This window comes from Grus americana, chromosome 8 (genome assembly GCF_028858705.1).
Source record: "Grus americana isolate bGruAme1 chromosome 8, bGruAme1.mat, whole genome shotgun sequence".
NCBI lineage: Eukaryota > Metazoa > Chordata > Aves > Gruiformes > Gruidae > Grus > Grus americana.
The window spans coordinates 33033995-33053528 of NC_072859.1; the positions used below are offsets into that span (position 1 = coordinate 33033995).

Sequence of the window (19534 nt, forward strand, 5' to 3'; positions counted from 1 at the left end):
CCTGCGTCCAGCCCGTGCCCAGGTTCCACTTGTACAGAAGGCAGGGGACAAAACTGCCATGTGTCCACGCTTACCAGGAAGGAGAGGACATAGCTGGGCTGTGCAAACAGACCAAGGAGCCAGGAAGCTTTCCCGCACTGTGCAAATTAAGTACGGATACAGGAGGCTGACCTGGAACCCAGTGACTTGAGGCAGATTTGGGAAGAAACTAGAGGAATTGGTTAGGGCAGAACTTGGAAATTTTTACAGTTCATTATTGAGTTTCATGAACAACTGCTTCTTATACTACAATAGTGAACAACTTTCAAAAAGACTGAAGGAAGATACTGACATTTTAAACCAGATCAGTATGGGCTGAGGATTAGGAGAGGCATTACCACCCCTCCTGCTGCAGCAGGGCAGCTGAACAGTTCTGACAGTGCTCAGGCAGTTAAGAGCAGCAGGTAGGTTTTGTTAACAAACTGCTGCCTGGCCAGGCGATCGTAATGCTATTACATCTCTATTTTCTTATCTTCCTTACCTGTACAACTATCTCTAGTGTATCCAAAATAATTAGATTCGCTTCCGTTGCAAGATTTCCATCAATAAGTGCCTCATGTTCTATCTCTGCCCTTGACCTAATCAGAGAAAAGAAAGCGATAAAATTACTTTCTGTTTAAGAAGTAGATCTACACATTTTCCAGTCAAAAATACTTTTGCATTAGCAGAAAATCCCCAGTCACAATGTGGATATTTATTACCGGACAACACTACAAGGATATTTCAATGCATCCATTAAGAGGACAGGAAGAAAGACTTGGTTTTTTACATATACAAACTTACACAGGATTTACGTTCATCATGCTCAGGAGAGATCACGCTACTTTCTGACACTTCGTTACTCTCCCAGGAACACAACAACAGTTTAGAATCAAAGTCCAACTCAAAACTGGTTTAGTAGCATCGTTAGGCATGCAACAGCACAACCAGGAACAGAACATATGGTTTTATGTTATAGGCTATGGACACAAGGTGGTGCTACACGAGCTAGTATATCTGCACTGTTGATTCTGGGAGCTAGACTGGTTGTAGCACAGAGTGCATGCTGCAAGGGTGCGATCTTTGTCCGTTTCAGCTACGTTATATTACAGTTCTTGAAGAATATCCTCCTCTCCAAAAAAAACTACACAATTTTGCTGTTATATGCCAGGCACTCGCTTTCCTGGAAAGGCTTACAAAGTTCACACACCCACTCACAGCGGCGGTCCCAGGAATTCTGCAGCAACCACCTAATTTCAGCAGCACAAGCTGCATTTGGCAAGCATCCAGTAGTACGTTTAGAGAGCCCAGCTATGGCGTGCCCTACCGCAGGTGCCACCTCCGACAGACCATGCAGCAGTGTGACCCATGGGAACTGACAAAATCCAAGTGTCCTGGTTTCGGCAGGGACAGAGTTATTTTTCTTCCTAGCAGCGGGTGTAGCGCTGTGTTTGGGGTTTAGGCTGAGAATAATGTTGATAACACGCTAATATTTTAGTTGTTGCCAAGCAGTCAAGGACTTTTCAGCTTCTCATATCAGCCTGCCAAGGAGAAGGCTGGGGGCACCCAAGGAGCTGGGAGGGGACACGGCCAGGACAGCTCTCCCAGACTGCCCAAAGGGATATTCCATACCATACGGCGTCATGCTCCATATATAACTGGGGGGTTGGCCAGGAGGCAGCACAGCTCAGGAACTACCTAAGCATCGGCTCCGGTTGGTGAGCAATTGTGCTGTGCATCACTTGTTTTGTATATTTTTTATTATTATTATTATTATTATTATTATTATTATTATCCTTTGCTGTCCTTTTAAACTGTCTTCATCTCAACCCATCAGTTTTACCTCCTTCTTTTTGATTCTGGGTGGGGGGGAGCGAGTGAACGGCTGTGTGGTTGTTTGAGCTGCCTGCCAGGTTAAACCACCACACCAAATAAAATACACAGCAAAGGGGACGGAAGCTGACTCGACCCTGGGACCTATTTGCAGCAACCCTCCCCGGCCATGCTCTGCTTCCTCTGGGACCTGGGTCGTGCACTCACTCTCTAGTCTTCAGTGTGCAGAATATGAAGGTTTGGGGCCTGGTCCTATATAAAACAACACCATCTGCATAAATTAATACCACCTGCAATTAGCTGTGCAGAATTCTCGATGTGAAAAGTCTCACTTATTAGGTTCCAAAGGGCCAGACTCTACCTACACACGCAGGACACACTTGCAGTGCCACAGGAGTGGAGTGCGATGGACCCAGGTCACAGTGCGCAAGTATGGGTTACAAAGCAGGTTTGTAGAGCCATGTAAGCAGATTATTTTGTGGGGTGAGACACCACCCCTTGACCATCAAGGTATTCCACAGCTGTTTAACATGTGCATGAGGTCCTTCTGGGAAGAGGAGAGGGCTCAGACCCTGTGCTGGCAGTGAACTGATGAGTTTTTCAGGCCAAATTTTAATCTGGTGTAACTTTGTCCACAGCTCTGTATTGTGCCGAGGTGAAATTTGTACCTACATCACTTCATTAGTAGGGTGAAACACACTGGTCATTTGGCTTTCCCAATGCCAATGGGGTCTTGGACAAAAAGCCACTACTTGACATAACAAGAGATGACATTCTTGTGTCGGACAAAGCAATTAGAAGCTGTGGAGATGTACTTTCAACTTCAGGAAGCAGCAATGTCTTCGAAGGTAAAATTTGGCCTGATCTCCATCTGGGCTCTGAGGACACCAATCTCCAGCTTCTTCAGAGCTTCACTTGGGCTGAGATCGCTTTCCTAGGATTAGGAACAATTCTTTTGCTGGGAGGATGGAGACTGCAGGTCACAATTTGAGGAAACAGAAAACGTGCACAGCGAAGCTCAAACACAACTCCTGAGCCCTCCAGATTAAACCACACCAAGAGAGGGAATTTTAAAGGAGATGGGTGTAATAAGCAAAAAGAGCTCATTCCAATCAGTTGCACACACACACCGAAAACTTCTGCCAAGCATCACAAACAATGCTGTGATGATTGAGTCTGCAGATGTACAAAACGGCAATTTGTAAGAACTCCACACCAATGCTACAGTACCTGGCTGGTTTGTGGCTTCTAAAAGCACAGCACATGTGGAAAAACAATCAAAGTGATGGATTAGGACAGGAAAGGAAAGCGAGCTTTGACAACTCCAGAATGCTCTTATGGAATAAAGGAAATATGACATGAGATATATATGCTATCTGTGAATACTGTTAAGGGATCTTCTCTCTAAATTACAGCTTACTACAGGGGTTTAGGAAGGTAATGGGTTGTATCAGTCTCTTCAAATCTCATTTTAAAAGCTAAGAAAGCAAGGGACAGTGGAAAAGCAAAGAGTTAGACAGGGCAGTGTTGGACTAAAAGCTATTTGCACACTGCCAGCCCTGTTCCAGCTGAGGGCCCAAACCTGCTCACACGAGAGCTAAGTGGACCGCTGCCATTGACCTACGGGGAGAGAGACCCTGCGTTCTCACAGGCACTGTCACATTGTTAATGTAGAAGGATAAGGCAGAGTTACTTGTCAAGCTTTTCTGTGTTTTGACGCCAGTGAGTCATATCCTTTCTCCATCTCAAATTCTCTTGACTTCCAAATGCACTTCCAGAAGGACTTCTCTCTGCAGGATAATATTGAAACAACAGCAGTCATCATCTAATGCTATTTTTTTTTCCCATGGGTAGCAACTCTAGATTTGTTCACAAGTGACAGGTGACAGCAAACTGACTCCTTAGAGCCCTGGGCTGTGGCACTCACCCAGGATCTTTACATGGCCCCTAATTCTGTCACTGCTGAGTGGCACGAGAGTCAACTTCATTTGCAGCGGTTTCGTATGCAAGAGAGCAACGAGCAACGCAGTCTGCTCTATGTGCTGCCAAACGCCAGCTCACTGCAGAGCTAACGGAGAGAGGCAGCCGAGACACTCCGGTCAGGGAGGTAGCTATCAGGGCTGCTAAGAGAAGCACCTTCCATGGGCTACATACAGAGCCTGGGTGAGGCAATCCTCACCAGTCCGATATTGGTGTCCTCAACTGGCACACAGTAATGTTCTCAGGGTGGTGCTGAGACCCCATTCCTACCTCACCCTATTTTATGTCTTTATTCTCACTGCTGGGAGGGCAGGGGAATTTCAAGTAATAAAGGCAATCGGGCCAGATTAAGAAGAAAAAAAACTAGAAAGGTCTCCATCTCTCTGAAGTAATTCATCAATTATGGCTCTAAAATATTTATTCAATTTAGCTCACAATGACTGGCTCACATGTCCCGGGCTGCCTGCGGCAGAGCAGGAGACCAAATCCAGTTCTGATTCTTGTCCTAGGCCCTGGGCCATCCTTCCTCCCAGACAACATCAACAGCAGAAATCATCACAAGATGCCTGTTACCCCAGCTACTGGCTATTTCAAGCCTCATTAAATTAGCAGAAATATCCAGGCATTTTCAGAGCTATCAAAGCAAGATCAGGCAGTTTGTTTTCCACTCTGATCCTTGCACAGGACATACTAGAAGGTGGCTCTGAAAGAAGCTACATTGGAAGAAGCTCAAGCAAGAATATCCCATAAATGAGACATGATCACAAGTACACAAAAGCAATCAAGTAACAAATAAACTGCCTGTAGATGGAATTTAGGAAAAATGTAAAAGAGATTCTGCCGACCCAGTGAAGCATGCTGCAAACTGCAAACAGCTTTTTCTAGGGGTCTCTCTGTCTGAAGATCTTGATGGGTAATACCCCACACCTGAGGGGATATCCCATTGCTGAGGATGGGAGTAGCAGTTTTTGGAAAAAGGGGACAGCACAGAAAACTTCTTTACTTACCTAGCTGTCCTCTGCTTCTTCGGACCATTTCCTGCCTTGCCCCTATGCTTCCCAAAATAGCTTCTTCAAGTTTGGCTCTCATGTCTTTCGACTTCTTGAATGTCAGACTGTTCATTCTTTCAAATACTTTCTTGCCCTGCGAGTTTCAAATGAGACCATGAGGGAAGATTCTTTCAATCTGGGGTATTTTCTAAGCATTAACAACTCAAAATATCCTTCCTGTCTAAAGACATAGGCCAAGAAAGGAATACAGGTTCAGCTGCTAGCTAGCTAATCTAAAACTCTCTTCTTGTTCACAGTAAGCAAAATGGCCAAGAGCTATCCCCTTTCCCTGCAGCCGTTCCCAGATGAGTGGCAAGCAGCAGAAACTGCGTAAAAAGTGAAATAAGGCACAGGCACCTGCATGGCTGAAAAGTAAACATGGAAAAAAGGCTAGAGTTTGCACACAGAAGTGCTGAGCCTTGGGATTCTGAATACAGGAAATACTTAGGAGAGAGCAGGAAATGCCTTTCTGGAGTCGTGTAAAGGATGGGAGTGTAACATTCCTCAGCAAGCCCTAGGAGGAACTTCAAGAGGTTCCTAACAACACAGCAGTACCTTGTATTCAAAACAGGATACGCAAAGGTAAAGCAAATCCAGCAGGCGATTGAGCTGCAACACTGACAGGTCTGTGAACCATTTCTGCAAGACACTTTCATCCGCGTTCTTGAGCACCCACAAGAGACAGATCAGAAGGCTGCGGCTGGACTCTGTTGAGAAGGTGGAGTGTTGTCGGCCACTCTAAAATAGACAGGTCAAGACATTTGCCACACTGTATTTCATGTCCCAAACATGTCAATCTTCACTAAAAGGATCTGCACCAGCCACCACCCCAGCCTAAATAATTACCAAATAGGAACAGGTGGATAGACATTTTTTACTAACAACCAGGAGATACACATTTCTCTTTCTCAACCCAACAGCTCAGTGGAGCCCACAGATAGTCAAGCCACAAGAGTGAAGCAGCAGTTTCAACCAAAATAATCACATTATACGAATGAGTTTCTGTTCGGGCAGCAAATACCCACTTCACTCAAGATGCCTTTAATAACCTCCAGCAGGTTAACAGTTAAGCAGAGCGGGTCCACTCATTATCTCATGGATGTACCAGTGTCTCACTTTGAGTGCCCATAAAACCCAGCAAAATGGGGTCCTGATGCAGGAGTTGAGGGAGGAGAAGGGAGAAATGGAAGGGACCGTCTGCTACCAGAATCAGGAGGATTCCCTGCCTGCGCAGAGAATGGGGGGAAACGGGCCATTTATGTCTTCAGCTAGGTGGGATTTAGATGTGGTAGGAATTTTTGTTTAGTGCTTAGAGCTCACAATGACCATTGCACTTCACAGAGCTTTTATCAGATTGTTTCAGAAAAAGAGAATCTTTATGAGAAAAGAGAAATTCTTCTGTTTTCTGAGGTTTGTTGATTTTTACTCCCACTTGTCATTTTATTATACCCTGAGACTGGCACAACAACATGCAAACGTGATCTATTCCCCCTTGTCTTTCACCCTCTGCCTCCCTGTGCAAGACCCAGCTGCAAACTGATATGAGTCCCTACCACTCACTGATCAGCCCCACAGGACCTGCATGCGTCAATATTTGCTTGTTGACACAGTTTGAGGGTCAAGGAATAGGGAGAGACGGCTTTGTACCGATGAGGTGAGTAGAAAACTGCTGGGCCGGGTGAGCTGAGGGACCGATGTTCCTGCGATGGCCATGGCAACTGTCTGGCTTATCATGCTTCCACCCTCGCTTTCATAATCATCAACAGCGACGCAGCTTGGCCTCCCTCGCTGATTGTGACTCTCTGTCGAGAAACACGTGCATCTAGTCAATCCCCAAATTCAAAGTTTCTCTCCCCAGCCTCCCTCCGCGGTGCTACTTTCATTGAACTGTTTGAGAATGCAAAGTGAAAATCATCATGCTCATGGAGTCCCGCAAGTAAACAGGATGACCATTGCTTGAGGTCATGCAAAGCAAAGAGAACAACAATTTTCAAATGCAACCTACACAACCTCAGTATTTAGAACCCTTCTGAAAATAGGGCAGGTCCCTTTGAGTACTTCACTCCAAATCCTTACTTGCAGATTTATTGAGTCATTAAAGTCAAAGGATGTAGAAGACGACTCCAAATTCCAAACGATTCCAGATCAGACTCCCTGCCTTGATTTGAAATTACCCACCTCTGCTGCTCTTCAGGACACTGTGCAAAGCACACCTGAAACGAACTGCTGACAGAGCACGTACTAAAGCGAATAAGAGGAACTCTGTTTATCCTTTGGAATTCTTATGACAATTGTACAGTACATGGGGTGACTTTTTAAGCAGGTCAGAGACATACAGGGAGGCTGGCTACACACATACAGTTGCCAGCCAGATGTGAACTAAAATGCGTTACTAATTTTTCGCTTCACGCAAACAAGTGGGCAAATGCAGCTTTTGAGTGTTACAGTCACTGAAAATCTATTCTGCAAGTGCAGTTTAGGAAATGGATGTGAAAACATGTCAGAGTTATAATTCAAATAGAAACAATCTCATCCAACAGTAAAGAGGTTTATAGTTCAGTTTTAGAATCCAAACACTCAAGACTTGTGAGCAGATGAACATATATTCAAAGCACAGAATATAAAATACCTGTAAAGTCATAAAGCTGAGGCACGGTTTCCATGATCACGCCAATCAGAGGCAGATACAGCATTGCCACCCGGGCCTTTACCTGTGGGTCAGCGTACCGCGGATCCGAGTCGTGACTGGACAGTAAATTGTGTACCATATTGATGACCTTCTTATGCAATCCAAATAAACTGTTAAAAGAGAGTTGGGTCACACAGATTAGTTAATATCTTCAAAGCAAACTACACTTTGTAACTACATGGCTTAAAAAAAAAAAAAAATCCAGGCTTTTATTTTTAACTTCACATAAATTGCCATTACACATATTTTTTTAACTCCCATGGATTTTACAACTGGCTGGCTTTTCACTATGCCATATAAAATGTACAAAAATATCTTGCGGAGGTGCATACCCAATATAATGTGAACGCTTTCATACTTTCCAAACAAAACCAAAGCCCCAGCTCCCGCTATGCTGAAGTATCAAGTCTGCTAAAGACCGTTAGGAGAATTTGGGGAATATGGAAAACAGGGAGAGAAACTTGAGAGGACAGTGGGTTTAGCAAAAATACTCGTTGTGTTCTTTTTTTGTTTCTATTTAACACCATTTCAGAGAGAAAAGCCCTCCTAAGACAGAATGTTGCTTTTATCAAATGATCAGGAAGTTTCTGCTTCAGTTCCCTGACTCCCATGCAATTATTCAACTGACACAGGAGACTACAGATCCATAATTCCAAATAAAAAGCGTCAAAGAAATGGAGGGGAAGAAAGAAAAACAGCAAAAAACGGCCGCCTTCATTACTAAAGATGCAAACAATGGCAGGGCCCAGGCACCATCCCCTTTTGCAGGGCACCCTGCATGAGCCTACTCGGTGCTCGTGCCTTGAAAACGCAAACTCCCCTGAATCTCTCAAGAACTCGCTCCACTCCTTTCGATCCCCTCAGCCACCACACAGAGGCAAAACTCTCTCAGAGCAAATAGCAGGGGTATCTGTAGCTATTTGCTTCTGTAGGCAAACCAGGCCAAGAAGACAACTTTACCCCATGCATGAAGCAGCCAAGGAAGCTCATACGTTATGCATTAGCAAAACATAAGCTTCAACGTTCAGACCTGAGGTATTAAAACAAGTGCTGAATTTCAGGCAGTATCCACTTTACCTGAAAAGTAGAGTTGAGTTCTGGTTAAAAAAGACGAGAGGCTTTGACTGGATTGTTGGGGGGTTTAAATGATTTAAAAGACACCAGTACAGGTTAGGAGGACATTAGCTAGTTGTAGCTACACTTCTTTCCTGTGTTTTTTAATCACGCCGTAACGGGATGCTACAATTGCTTGTTTGTGTAATTAGCAAGACCCTTAACAACTAGGAAGGAAATGCTTATTTAAGTGACCAGTTCCTTCAGATTAAAGAAAAGTCTTCGTATTATTATTTTGAAGGAGTGGCACCTAAGTTGTGTTTCTAACAGTTCAAGGGAAACTATCCTGCAGGCCACAGAACTGCATTTAGGGAAAATACATCCAAACAAAGCAGTGTCATTCAAACCTAGGGCTACATGGATCTCTTTTTCACTTCTCCAGAACAGAGCAGGTACCACAGTGGATCGATCCATAGCGAAGAGGAAGAAATACAGCCCACTAATCTTTCTGGCTGATAATGCAATGAATTGATCTTGCCGCCCTCCAACCATCCCGTCTGTTATCTCAGCCCTGGCCTCAATTTGTGTCAACACCGCACACTTTTGGAAAACTGACTTTTGTCACTGAATACTGAGGGCCAAATTCCGATTTTCTCACTTCTGTCCTGTAACATCAGTCAATATGGGCAACATAGGCACTATGAAATGAGCAGCAATAATTATTCCGAGTTAATAACCAAAGCACCACAGCATTGTTTGCAAAGACAATCTGTTCAGGGTCTAGCTGCTTGGACTCACTCTGTTCTCCACTTCTGCAACCGTCACATTCAGCTGGCTTCCTTCATCTGTATGCCGTATTGTCTTTTAGACTGCAAGTGCTCTGGAGGAGGACTGTTAGGTACCGGGTTACCGTACAGCACCTAGCACAGAGGGACCTATCTAACCCACCACCTTCAGTCACCAGGGTACTGCAGCTTTTCCATCCAACCCAACCCAAGGAGCTCTTATAAAACGGGTGAGCTAAAATTCAACGTATTTTGCTAATGGAGCAAAAAGAGCAAGGACAGAACAAATTTAAGGCTCTGTATCAACTACGAAGACCTAAGGCAAAGCTCTAACACAGTAAACAACTAGATGGGCATCCCGCTCCACTCCTGCTGCAGGATAATGCAACCAGGAACAATTTTGAGCTTTTTTTCAAGGGTGGCCAAAACATTTTAATGGCAAGCATGTCTGAGCCCTCTACTAATAACCTGTTGTTACTATCTATTAAAAATCTTCATAGCCATTGGAAGAGCAGATCTGTACAGACTGGTTTGCTTTCCATAGTGGATCTATCAGGGCAAAGGCAGAACATTTAAGCCTGAGAATAGATAATAAGCAGCAAACTACAAGTAATTCTGGAAAACAATAACAAACAAATGCATTACTGCACACGTCCCCACCAAAATTCAGGGGTTTTGATCAAGTCTTCTCTAGAGCTGAACTCGTATCAGCACACATTTTGGTCTAGACAGGGTTTGAGAGAGGAGTGAGACCAGCAAGATCATGCTGATAGCTCCTTTCTGCAGCTGGGCAGAGATTACCACCCTGGTCCAAGCTTAAGCGCTGAGAATAGCAAGGTGAGAGAGCTCAAGAGGCAGGTAGGTGAGAACAGAAAGTTTGGGAAGAACAAGGGCAAATATGGTCAGAGACAGGACCTGATTTCTAACCAGTGAGCGGGACGTTCCTATGCTACAAAAGGATTTCTGCAGACAGTGTATACGGGTAAAGATTTGCTGCTTCTTCCGTTTCAGGCCAAAGAAATGGAACTGCAGTGTGTTATGTACATATACAAGAAAATATTCTAATTTATGGTATCACTTTCTTCTCCAACAGGAAACAGAATGAATGTTTAACTCCTGAGACCTCTTGATAAAGGGGCAGAATTAACCATGAATCATCAGCATTTGTTGACTCAGCTGATATTTCTGAGTCCACCTCGAGAAAAATGCCTGCAAGAGAACTTAGGACTGTGGAAGCAATCAATAATTTCCAATGAAACCCATTTTAAAGAGGCAAGGCAGAATGCAGCCCTAAATAACACAAGTAACAGACTGGATGTCAGGATTACAGGCTACACTCCTACTTCAGAAAATTATTTGCTGCACAAGCCAGACAAGGCACCGACAAACTCTGCATGCTTTACTCTATTTGTCTATTTATGTAACCTGCAGGGGCCTCATCAATGCATAACTTATCTTTAAAAAAAGCTTGGAGGACCAGAGGTGAAATACAGTGTAACATTTAAAACCACCAGCAACAGAGACTTCCTAAATGTTGAAAATAATTTTCTTGTTACAACTGAGAAAAACTATTTTCCTCTTGCAGCGCCCCTGTGGCAGCTGGGGGCTCCAGCAGGAACCACTTTCCCTTCTTCTCAGCTGGAAAAATGTGATTGTAATCATGTTTACAGAGGGCAAAGGAAGTAAGAAATATGAGGGGTACGGAGAAAGAAGAGGATTCTTAAAGAACTGGTTTCTTATTTTCTCAGCTCACAAATTTAAATCACTTCTGGCCATGCTGGGAACTTGCTTTGCATCCACCATTTGCTTGGAATTACAGAAAACTCTTGGGAAAGAAAATTGTAAAGATTTACCCTTCTGCATCAGGATCTAAAATGACAGCCAGTTCTGTTAACACAAGTCCGGCCAAGTAATGCTGTTGGCGGAAAGGCACAGACAATTCAAACATATTTGCAATCTTCTGGTCTTGGACATTTGTGGAGAACCCAGAACTCTGTGAAAAAAACCAAGTTTCAGAAGTTGCATAATGAGGCCCCGTGGAACAGGGAGTCAAAGCTTATGAAATACATTAGAAGCTGTTTTCAGAATTAAAGACAATCTCACATGAACTACCTTTTCCCTTTTTTGTTTGGAACTAGGCACATCTACTTACATTACATCCAAGCTCACTAACTCTGCTATTAATTCTGCTTGTTGTTATTGCCTTCCACCTAAAGGGCAGACTTTAGGGAAGTTAAACCAAATAACCTTTAAAAGTGAATTAGTTAAACTTCTAACTCAGGTAAGGATGGTATTATTCAGGCTTAAGAAGGCTTTAATTTGATTTAGTTTACGTGATTTTGCAACTAATTAATCCGCCTGAATGACAGATTTGCTAATTCTAATTACGTTTTCTGAGCAGGCTAGGACTGAGCTACAGTGTGCTAGAAAGACTCTTGTTTTGTAAGAAAAGGGTAACACTGGACAAAGAGTTTTCTTTAATGGCTCATTTATGTTCATGCATTTGTCCAATATAGGAGGGGACTACATCCCTAAGGACAGAAATATATGTGGTCGCTATGAGGATGGGGATATGGGCATTCTTTTTTCAATAATAAAACATAAAAAGAAGTCCAAACCTATGTGGTAGGAAAAACTAATTTCTAAATCAACACTTCCAAAAAAACATTAGCAAGCAGAGACTGAAAATACAGGTGCTACCTCTGTCTCATATGATTTAAGCCTCAGAACACAGCTCAGCTTGCATTTCCACAAAGGACCCTTGTCACAGTATACCTGAGAGGTTGCTGAAGACACAGACGGTGATGGAGATGCAGGTGGTGTGAGCAAGCTGCAGGGTAAATTCAAGGTGACGTAGTGTTCATGGCTGCAAATGATGCGAAGGAAGTCCAGCCTCAAAGATGCGAGGTTACTTGGATTTGTTAAGGTATACATCTTTGAAGACACCTGGCAAGTTTAGCCCGTAAGATTGCAGTTAGCACCAAAACAGAGTATAAATGCAGCACCAGCCCCCCTGTCCCACCACTGCTCCCAAAAACACGTCCAAAGCAAGAACTGGAGAGCCTGGTATCATTAAATGGTCACATCCACGTCACTTCTTTTTGCTAAAGATGAAAATTCTGATGCGCAGCAGCCACATACATCCCAGCCAACGGCACATGTATCAATACAAGATGTATATAACAGCCATATTTATATAAGCAAATGAAGAACTATGTGCTTCACATACGATCGCCACATCCTATTGGTTTCGGTAGGAAGCAGAACCACACAGTGTGATGCATTAACAGGTCAAAGATGCAGGTTGGCTAATACACAGTAGGCAACAAAGCTCAAATGCTATTGCTGTTCTTGCCCCTTATATAAAATGTTTTAGACTCTGCAGCAAAAATGAGTCTAAGCCTAAACTCCTGATACCTCATCATCTCCTTTGTACACAGTGTCAGCACGGATGTTTGCAGCCAAATGAAACTTTGTGGTTCGAGGTGATTTTCCTGACACAACATTGCAAATAAGCTGCCCAATGCATAACATAGGAACCCTCCTTATGGGGGAGGAGACCTTGCATCCTTGGAAGGAAGGAAGGGGAGCTTGGCGATCAATATGATCATACAGAATCAATGTGTCCTTGAGAGACCCGCTGACGAACCATAATCGTCTTGAGCTCCCTCACAAAATGTCCTACTAATTTTTGGTTCAATTACTCTGAATGTGGTGAGCAGAGGGAATAATTCTTCCTTCCTGCTGCAAGTCCATTCACTCAAGGGAGTTACTCCCAATCCACATTTAAGAGTGTACTCAGAAGGGTGTAAACTCTAAATCACCACTGAGAATGGCTTTCTTGCTCTAAAAAGACCTGAATAGCAGAATTCTGCACCCATACTTTACTGTCTGTCCAAAGAAAGTCAGAGGAACAGGCTCTGCTATGGTTCACGGTTAAGTCGGAATATTTATCTGCATTCACCTGTTTGTAGCAGGTCTTAATAAGACCAAAAACAAATCCTCTGTCCATGATAGACAACAGGTCATTGAGGAAAAATGCAAGACTGGTGTTGAGCCTTTCAACCATTTCTGTATCCTAGAGAGAAGGAAGAAAAAAAAAGGGGAAAGAAAATGAAGAAGAGCACATTGTATGTTGTCAAACAACAATTCCTGGTCTAGGTACCAGTGAACAACATGTAGAAGGTCTGGTGCCTGAGCTCTGACCGGGCTTCACTTTAATTGTTTGCCATTACCTTCTGAAACCGAGAGATTATATCACTGGCAATTGTGCTGACCAAAGCAGTTACATCATCCATGAAACGCTCAGGAAAACGATTCTTTCTTGATGCATCCAGTTTGTCAGCAAAATACAAATGATGCACCATGCTCTTCACCTACAGGAATATAAATTACAACAAAAAGTCGCTTGCAGTTGTTGCCGTTCGTGTTTTAAACTATAAACTGTAAGACAACAAGCGAGGTGTTTCCAGTTTGCTCACCATCAGCTCGAAGAAGAACCAGGCCTGCTGTAGGGCTGCCTCCCGCACGCTCCCGCTGCACACAACCCACTGTAAGGCCAGCTCTTCATGAAAAAGCTACACAGATTCAAATCCAGAGTTAGTCCGAGCCTCAAGATCAGCACACAAAAAAGTCCGCATGAGAAATGGTAGCACGGTCCATGGAAAGTATGGCAAACAATGAGTTTAAGCAAAATAAATAACTGGGAACATGACAGCAGTGGTGGCATCCCTTAAAGAAATCCCCAACTAACAATGAAGGATGATGTTATGATATGTGATGTGAGAAACGTTTCATAGCATCTTGCTCCAAAATTGAATTTCAAGTGTCAAAAGAATTTTCCACCCACCCCCACAAAAAAAAAAAAAAAGTTTGGTGCTCAAATTAGTTTAGTTTAAAAGTCTACCTTTCTGCCTGGTCTGATTTTTGCAGGAAAAAGGAGTAAAAAGTGGACATATAAAGCCATTTGTACAAAGATGTATATTTACTGTGAGAAAGGACTTAAAACAGTAAGAAGGAAACGTGGGGCTAAGAAACACCTTTTGGATATCTTTTCTCGGGAGGACCAACCCACAGACTGGACGTTGTCAGCGACCACATTTTCATCACACAACAAGTCAGGTGTTTTGCCTTTCCGACAGTGTTTAGTAGGATCTCGTCTCTTCTAAGGGAGCGCATTCAGAAGTAACTCCCGGTCCCTTTCTGGACTCACTTTGGATTTACACCTACATAACCGAGTTCAGCACACATCCGTAATGCCAGCTGTCTAACACATTATAATTTTGCACACAAGAATGTATCATTTACATGTCTAGACAGCGCTATTCATATTTTTTGAAAGCCAGTAATAAAATGGCTCCAAACAGTATGAACATTAAATCAGACAAGCTACTCCTGATCATTTTATTCTTCCCAATTCAAGTCTGTCAGAATACTTCATATTCACTGCAGCCTGGATATTCAGAGGTGTTAAGCAACAGCAGTTCCTAATGACCTCGGAAAAAATCAGGCTATAAATAAAAGAATAGATTGCATCATGTTTTCAGAATGACTTGACCTCCCTGCCCCACAATATCAATTGTCTTCACTGAAATCTACCTTTTTAGTTGGTAATCGTCCTGTTAATGTTTGTAAGAAACTTGACGTCTCAGTGTGCGAAGACATACGATTACAACTTCGATCCGTAGCCTACGGAGTGGAGATGAATGAATGATGACAGGACATTAAAGTTTGCTGTGGATGGGTTTTGCAGCTCAAGGACAATGTACGTTTACAAAAATACTGTTCCAACTGTAGGCTTTTACTGTCTTTACACCTTTTTTATGCATTCTCAAACTCTCACTCATTTACAGATTTGGTTTAAACAAAATGGCAGTACTTTTTATTGTTTTAAGACATACAGGCTATTTAAATAACTGCATGTTCTTATGCACAGACACGTAATGCTGCAAAGCATGAAACTTTTTCATCATCGTATTTTATCAACATGCATACGTCAAGGAGGTAATTCTTGTCATCGCAGTCCATACCTCTCAATCTACCAGAGACCAAGCACGTGGGGATGTACCCCACAGCGACGCTGCTGCTGGCACAGGGTATGAGAAAATTACTGAAGTTCTGTTTCTGATGGAAATAATTTGCCATGAGTGCAAGTGAATTCAGACTAAGTATTTCTGGAAGACCCATAAACTTGAAAGGAGGTACACTTGAGAGGTACGTTCAAGGCAACCATGCAGTGGAAAGCAGCAGGCAACAGGGGCTAAATCAGTTACGTCTTTCCGACCTAAGCTGCTATAAAGTTTTCATACTTTGCAACACAGAACAGATACAATTAGCCCTAGCAAGTCACTGGCTCCAGCACTCAAACGTACATGTTTTAAGAGAGAATTTTACATGTGTACCAATTTTGGTTTAACAATATTCCACTCAAACAGTCATGAAGGATTACTTGACAATGAATACTAAATGCTTGATGAAAATGGCAAAATGGTTCACAACATCAAAAGAAATGGCAAACATGGACAAAACTATGAAGCTGTGATTAATGTTCCCGCTTAGAAATGTGCTCCACTTGAAGCTGAAACTAGTGTTAGAGAAAAAGAAAAGAAAAGCAGTCACAGCATTTACATTTCACAGACCAGCAACCACTGAAATGAAAGAAGGGGACACGTTCACGCATTTTGAGGTTTTTCATGCAGTGTAGGGAGGTGGTTGGGGAGAAGATGCTGATTTATAAAATAAAACTCACAAAGTTTTCAAGGGCTAAATAAATAATAATTAAAAAAAAACAACAAACCACCAAAATCGGAATATACACCAAAAGGAAGATATTCTACAGGGAAACATCGGGGAAAACAAAGCCAGAAAAACCTCTACCGATGACACCACCTGTGTTGACTCTGCACTTGGGCTGGGGTTGGATCCCCATGGGGCTGCTTTTGGACCACCAGTGTTTACCCAGGAATTGGAGCGGTCTAAGCCCTGGGCATGTAATAGAAAGCAGTTGGGAAAGGAAAGAAATATTACATGTTGCATGCCATACAGTAGTCAAAGTTTAGTCCTTAAAAGCAATCAAACCGGGTACACTGCAAACGCATCACCAGTTAGCACTGTTAAAGCAGCCTGAATTCTCAGGTGGCTGTTGAGACATTTTTGTCCAGAGGATTATTTTGTATTTTATCACGCACATACATCACATTAATACTGTCGACAGCTCTGGTCCAACCTGTCCTATCTGTAATGCCTGACATTCAAAAACTATCCTCCTCCTGGAAAATCCCACTGTTACTGTGATCAGTTTAAACCCGTTCACTTCAGTAGATGGAGTCAGCCCAGATTTACACTGTGACAGAGGAAAACTGGTGCACAGATGTGAAATCATAGAACCCCAGACTGGTTTGGGTTGGAAGGGACCTCACAGCCCATCTAGGTCCAACCCCCTGCCATGGGCAGGGACACCCTCCACCAGCCCAGCTTGCCCAAAGCCCCATCCAACCTGGCCTTGAACCCTGCCAGGGAGCCAGGGGCAGCCACAGCTTCTCTGGGCAACCTGGGCCAGGGCCTCAGCACCCTCACAGGGAAGGATTTCTGCCTCACATCCCATCTCCATCTCCCCTCCTGCAGCTTCAGGCCGTTCCCCTTGGCCTGTCACTCCCTGCCCTTGTCACCAGCCCCTCTCCAGCTTTCCTGGAGCCCCTGCAGGGACTGGAAGGGGCTCTAAGGTCTCCCCGCAGCCTTCTCTTCTCCAGGCTGAACCACCCCAACTCTCTCAGCCTGGCTCCATAGCAGAGGTGCTCCTCGGATCATCAAAAAACCCACAAAGGATGTTCTCTGAGGTTTCCAGCACTTTTGTGGTACACTGCTTGTTAGCCCACAGTTTATAAGCTCTTCGACTGTTACGAAAATGCTGAGAAATTTTGAAAAGACTGACTGTCAGCTCTCACAGGATTTCCTATTCATGGAATAAAACCCCAGCACCGCTGGTAGAGTAACCCTGTGACCAGGATTTCACATGAACATTTGGGCATTTTCTCTGGGCAGTGTGGCAAAGAGAGGAAAGAAAACATACCTTTTCCGGAACCAACCTGATTTGCCAAGCAAAATATTTGAAAATCATCCTGCTTTTTAAAAGCTCAATCTAGTCTACTTCAAATTCTACTCCTGCAATGGATCGTATGGGCAAAATTACTGCGGATCCCTCCTCTCTCCCCGCTCCCTTCTCCTCTCGAGACACTCAGAAAGAAGAAAAGGAAAAAATTAAACTGAGTTTAACCAAGTCAGGAACATTCAGTGGGATGCTGTGGACTTTCCTGGGTCACAGGAACCAGCTGTAACGGTGGCAGTTTTGCAATGCCACAACCGAATAGCAGTTCCTTTTAAATTCCACACACCGGTTTCGACCCTCACCTGAGCGAGAGCTTTCATCCCAGTTTCTGTGCCAACTTAGGGCTTTTTCCCAATACATGAAGCAAAGGTGCATCCCTTTTCATTGCGGCGATTATCATCGGCCACAAAGTCCACCAAGCCTAACAATCTATTTCTCTCAGCAAAGAAAAATCCACCTCAAGGTTGAACGCAGCGTGAGAGCTGTAACCTGGGATTCGAACCATTAATCCACCGAGCTATCCTCTATGCAGAGTACAGCAATGCTGTAATTTTGCTTAAGATGTCCAATAAAAAAAAATACTGAACACACATAAGGAGAGTGTTTTAATCTCAATTACTTTTTGGGAGAAATAAATCAAAGCTCTCTGCCCTGCTCAGACCCATAAACATGCTTTATTTTGCTCACAGTGAATTAAAGTCGAAAGGACTTTGCAGAATGCTGAACTAAGCTCGTGTTTCGTAAGATCAGGTCTAATTTTGAAAATGCCTTTATCACACTCACATTTCTGCTCACAAGCTTTCTAATCATGTCACTCTGGTTCTGAGGATAAAGTTAAACATATCCTGTGTTTGCAGAAGCAGAAGTCATTTTGTAAAAATATGAAAAGGGAAAGATTTTTCCCTCTTTGGAAAATAAAAGAGTACAAGAGCTTCTTATTGCTTGGCTGAGTCACTCAGAAGTTCACAAAACTGCAATTAAATTCTGTTCTATCTCTGGGGTTCAACCTGCAGCTGGATCTGTGCAGGAACATAACACATACCTGTGAAAAACCACTGCCGGAGCAATGAAACTCCACAAGCTTTTCTGTTTTCTCCCAGCACATCTCCAACATTTCAGGAACGCTTAAAGTGTAACATCTCATCACAGATCTTATCAGACACCTAGAAAAATTGCTTTTGTAGGGAATAAAACTTACATGCCCTCAATTCACAAATGAAGGCAAAATCAGAGACCTCCTCTGTTATGGAAATAAACAAAAATCTTCCAAATCCTGTAAAGGGGGTGACTATTTGAATTTTCAAAATTAAGTAAGAAGCTGATAAAGGGGAGACTTAAAGCATATTTACCAAACCTATAAATATCTTAAAATACAGGACTGAACTCCGAAGACTTTGATCAAACAACCAAACACTATTTCGTGTGTTTTAAAGCAGAAAGCCTCCCACAATAGATTCTAATTTGAAGTGCAGGTTCTCTATTTGGGTATATATGCTTAAGCCATTACTTGGAGAAACAGAATAGGAATTTTTGCACCCCTTTATCATTTCAACATCTCAAGAAGTGTCTTATTTTTTGTCTATTGATATTAACAAGCAGAAATAATGATATTCAATCAAAGGTCTGTACAGTCAGACTGAGCTTAATTTCTGATGCTCAGACTACCCTAAAGGAAACTTTGCCCTCAACAATTACCCACAGAATAGGTTTTTCTTTAAAGCCTGGGGTACGTCTCTAGGAGAAAATCTCTCTTCATTTTGTATTGTGACATTATTCGCTAAGCCAGCACGTGTTAAACTTCTGATAGCTTGTGTAAATTCCATATGTACATTAGTGCCTATGGCATTTCACAAAAGGTCAGGGTTGTTTAATTAGCAAGATACCACAGTGGTCTTTAAAATATTTTAAGACTTCTAAGTCTAAACTTTGATGTAAGAAATAATGATTTGCCTACCCACACTTCCTCGGCCTCTTATTTGGTCAGCAAATAATGTTGTTATTCATTTAAAACTGGTAACCTTTT

The 19534-nt window shown here is 43.0% G+C and overlaps 1 protein-coding gene across 13 annotated transcripts in view; it reads right to left on the bottom strand.

Annotated features, from left to right (window-relative positions):
- Nucleotides 1-19534, bottom strand: part of DOCK7 (dedicator of cytokinesis 7) — a 108489-nt gene that overhangs the window by 20779 nt on the left and 68176 nt on the right. For 3 of the 13 annotated variants that reach the window (XM_054832972.1, XM_054832970.1, XM_054832969.1), the window contains exons 23-36: nucleotides 16296-16388; nucleotides 15006-15095; nucleotides 13889-13984; nucleotides 13643-13783; nucleotides 13372-13485; nucleotides 12183-12353; nucleotides 11261-11400; nucleotides 7510-7679; nucleotides 6528-6682; nucleotides 5436-5618; nucleotides 4839-4974; nucleotides 3545-3641; nucleotides 3082-3099; nucleotides 521-617 (exon numbers count right to left, since the gene is read on the bottom strand). In XM_054832972.1, the coding sequence (XP_054688947.1) occupies nucleotides 521-617; nucleotides 3082-3099; nucleotides 3545-3641; nucleotides 4839-4974; nucleotides 5436-5618; nucleotides 6528-6682; nucleotides 7510-7679; nucleotides 11261-11400; nucleotides 12183-12353; nucleotides 13372-13485; nucleotides 13643-13783; nucleotides 13889-13984; nucleotides 15006-15095; nucleotides 16296-16388 (1701 nt within the window). The remainder of the gene's footprint in view (nucleotides 1-520; nucleotides 618-3081; nucleotides 3100-3544; nucleotides 3642-4838; nucleotides 4975-5435; nucleotides 5619-6527; nucleotides 6683-7509; nucleotides 7680-11260; nucleotides 11401-12182; nucleotides 12354-13371; nucleotides 13486-13642; nucleotides 13784-13888; nucleotides 13985-15005; nucleotides 15096-16295; nucleotides 16389-19534) is intronic. The other 10 variants (XM_054832973.1, XM_054832974.1, XM_054832978.1 and 7 more) reach the window with 7 other exon arrangements.